At 61.2% G+C, this 2,833-nt stretch overlaps 1 protein-coding gene across 1 annotated transcript in view; it reads left to right on the top strand.

Annotated features, from left to right (window-relative positions):
* The window catches only part of HSPG2 (heparan sulfate proteoglycan 2), an 82,302-nt gene that overhangs the window by 32,601 nt on the left and 46,868 nt on the right, over nt 1-2,833 (top strand). Inside the window, 1 exon segment of the mRNA XM_010830236.1 lies at nt 3-42. Within this exon segment, the coding sequence (XP_010828538.1) occupies nt 3-42 (40 nt within the window).

Genomic DNA, 2,833 nt, shown 5'->3' with positions numbered 1-2,833 from the left:
TCCTTCTACTGGCAGCTCCCGGAGACGTACCAGGGAGACAAGGTGGGACGCGCCGCAGGGCCTGGCAGACCACCCTCCCTGATCGCCAGCTCTGAGCCAGGCCCTGGGCAGCAGGGATGCAGACACAAGCTGGCCTCAGAGCGGTATGGGCCGGCAGGCAGGTGACGGCCACGTCGTGGCTGCTGCCTTTGGGGGTCAGACAGGCCTCAACCCAGCCCTGGGCTGCCTGGTGATAAACCTCAGCTCCAGGGCAGTTCGGAGGATGAGAGCTCGTTTCTGGCGCGTAGTAAGTGCTCACCGGTTAACGATTATTACCTTTCGCACAATTAGTCAACCAGCAGGTCCTGGGCGAGGCCCTGGGAAACAAAAGGACGAATGAGACACGCTTTCAGTTTCATTCAATCGCTCCTGCGGAATTCGCCCTGTGCTTGGTGTTGGGTGTTCTTATTGTAGGTCATGTTTTTTGAGTTCTTCTGTGCTGGCTGCGATTGTGAGCCCTTGTATCGGGCTGGCCAGAAAACTCATTTGGTTTTTCTGTAAAATGTTATGGAAAAATGTTTCGGCCAACCCAATACAGGTCGTAAGTCACAACTTTGGAGCTAAGGACAACTGCTGCCCTTTTGCATTAATGAGGAAACTGGAGTGAGAGGTTAGGGAACTTGCCTGGGCTCCCACAGCCTGAAGATGGCAATGCTGGGATGCAAACCAGCTCAGAAAAAGTGAAAGTGAAAGTCGCTCAGTGGTGTCCGAGTCTTTGTGACCCCCATGGACTATACAGTCGGTGGAATTCTCCAGGCCAGAAAACTGGAGTGGGTAGCCTTTCCCTTCTCTAGGGGATCTTCCAAACCCAGGGATCGAAGCCAAGTCTCCCGCATTGCAGGCGGATTCTTTACCAGCTGAGCCACAAGGGAAGCCCAACCAGCTCAGAGGCCACCCTTAAATACTGCAGTAGTCACAGATGCTCACAGGCTTTGCTCCTCCGGAGTCATGGTCTAGTGCAGAGATGACGGGACAGTGGTGAGGGAGGTGCTGTGGGGCTCAGGTTCTTGGGGTGGACTCCTGGGTGGCCACCTAAATGGGTTCCGTGAGCAGTCCCGGCCACCTGGCCACACCCAGGGAAAGCGGGTCTTGGTTCAGGCGTCGCCTGCTGGTTGAAGCCAGTGTTCAAACAGGTGTGTCCCCAAGCGCAGGGTCCTAGGAAAGTCAGGGACACTTAGGAGGGGGGTTCTGAGGCTGCTCTGTCCCTCCTCCTTGGACAGACTCACGGATGCCAGATTCCTCCCAGGACTGGCTTCCTTCTAGTCTCTTCTCCCTTCTCTTCCTTTCCTGGCCACAGTGTCTGCCTCCCTGCAGCTCCCAGACCTTGCTCTCTCTCTCTCTCTCTCCCCCTGCTCTCTCTCTAACGCCATCTCCTGGCATTTCCCTGTGCCCCACAGAGGGAGGCATATTTTGCTCGGATGCGACGGGCTCACCAGGTAGGCCTGTGATCTGAGTGGTGTGACCATGATGTGACCTGGGCATGGTGTGTTCTTGGATGCCCTCCGCCCTGCATGGGGAGACTCCTGGCACCCCAGACAATGTGGGCGCGCATGGGCCCAGGTGGTGCCCGATGGCCCACGGCCGGGGCAGGGCTGCACCCAAGCCCTGCGATGTCAGGAATTAGAGCCGGGAGGGTGCTTCACCTGCTGTGCGCTCGGGTCCTAGCCCCAGCCGTCTGCGGCCAGAGTGCTGGCTGGTAGGCAGGGACACCAGCTGGAGGCTAAACCACGTGACAGTCCCTGGCCCACCAGGTTACCCCAGCACTGACCCCCAAGCAGTCTCTGTTAGCCCTCTGTGTGGACAGCCCTCCTGCAGCCTGGAGTGAACCTCTGTGTGCCAGCCTGCAGAGGGGTGCATGCTTCTTGCTCCCCAGCCTGGGTGGGCCTTCCTGGCCGCCATGTCCATGGGGAAAGGACGCTCCCCAGGGCTCTAGCTCTGGGGCTCTGGGTGGGGGCGGGGGGGTGGTCTTGAGCTGGCCTATGCCCTCTGCCCATCAGAACCGCACGTCCCTCTCAGAGGAGCAGTTGCGGGCAGCCATGACCACTGGGAGGATCCCGGGGCTCCCACAGGGCAAGGGCCAGGCACAGCGGCTCTCACAGGTAACTCAGGGCCCACCTGGGGGCCAGCTGCGTCTAGGGCCCCGGGGAGGAACCCAGAGAGTAGAGTCCCAAGTAGAAGCCTGGGGCTGAGCCCCTGGCCTTCCCGAGTCACTTTCCCTCAGGCCGGGCCCCAGCCTGATGCCTGGACCACTGCAGTGTTCCTTGAGACGCATTGCCGAGCTGCGAATGGCTTGGGGAGGTACCATGGCCTGCCTGGAGCGTGAGACCCGGGGAGCCATCTCCCCAGTACGCGTGCCCCTGGGCCTGCCTCCGGCCCCTCTAGCCCGGGCTTGGGCAGAGCTGTCTGCCCCATCTCTTGCCAGGTCACCACTGTCTGAGCTTCTCCCCATAGCCTGGGCCTCTCCCAGTTGGCTGCACCAGGCTCGCGAGGAGCGAAAGGGCAGCAGAGACGGGAGGCGGAGCGTCAGGCGTCCACGCATGGGAACAGAGGCCATGGCAGTGGGCAGCAGGCGGGCCCGGGGCCCCCTGGGTGTTGGCAGGGCCTCACAGGGTCCTTTCTGGCCCCCTGCTCCTCTCCTCCATCCCGCTTCTCCTGGTCCCCCAGGTGGATGAGGCCCAAAGGCGGATGGATGCTGAAATCTGGCAGCTCCTCTCCAGCTTTGCTGCCCACCCCCCGGCCCCTCCCCAGAGAATCTCGCCCCATCCCCAGCCTGCAGCTGCTCTGCAAGCAGCTC

The sequence above is a fragment of the Bison bison genome, unplaced genomic scaffold (assembly GCF_000754665.1).
Source record: "Bison bison bison isolate TAMUID 2011002044 unplaced genomic scaffold, Bison_UMD1.0 scf7180017864516, whole genome shotgun sequence".
NCBI classification, from domain to species: domain Eukaryota; kingdom Metazoa; phylum Chordata; class Mammalia; order Artiodactyla; family Bovidae; genus Bison; species Bison bison.
Note: the sequence above shows the minus strand (reverse complement) of the source record. Positions and strands in the feature narration are given on the sequence as shown.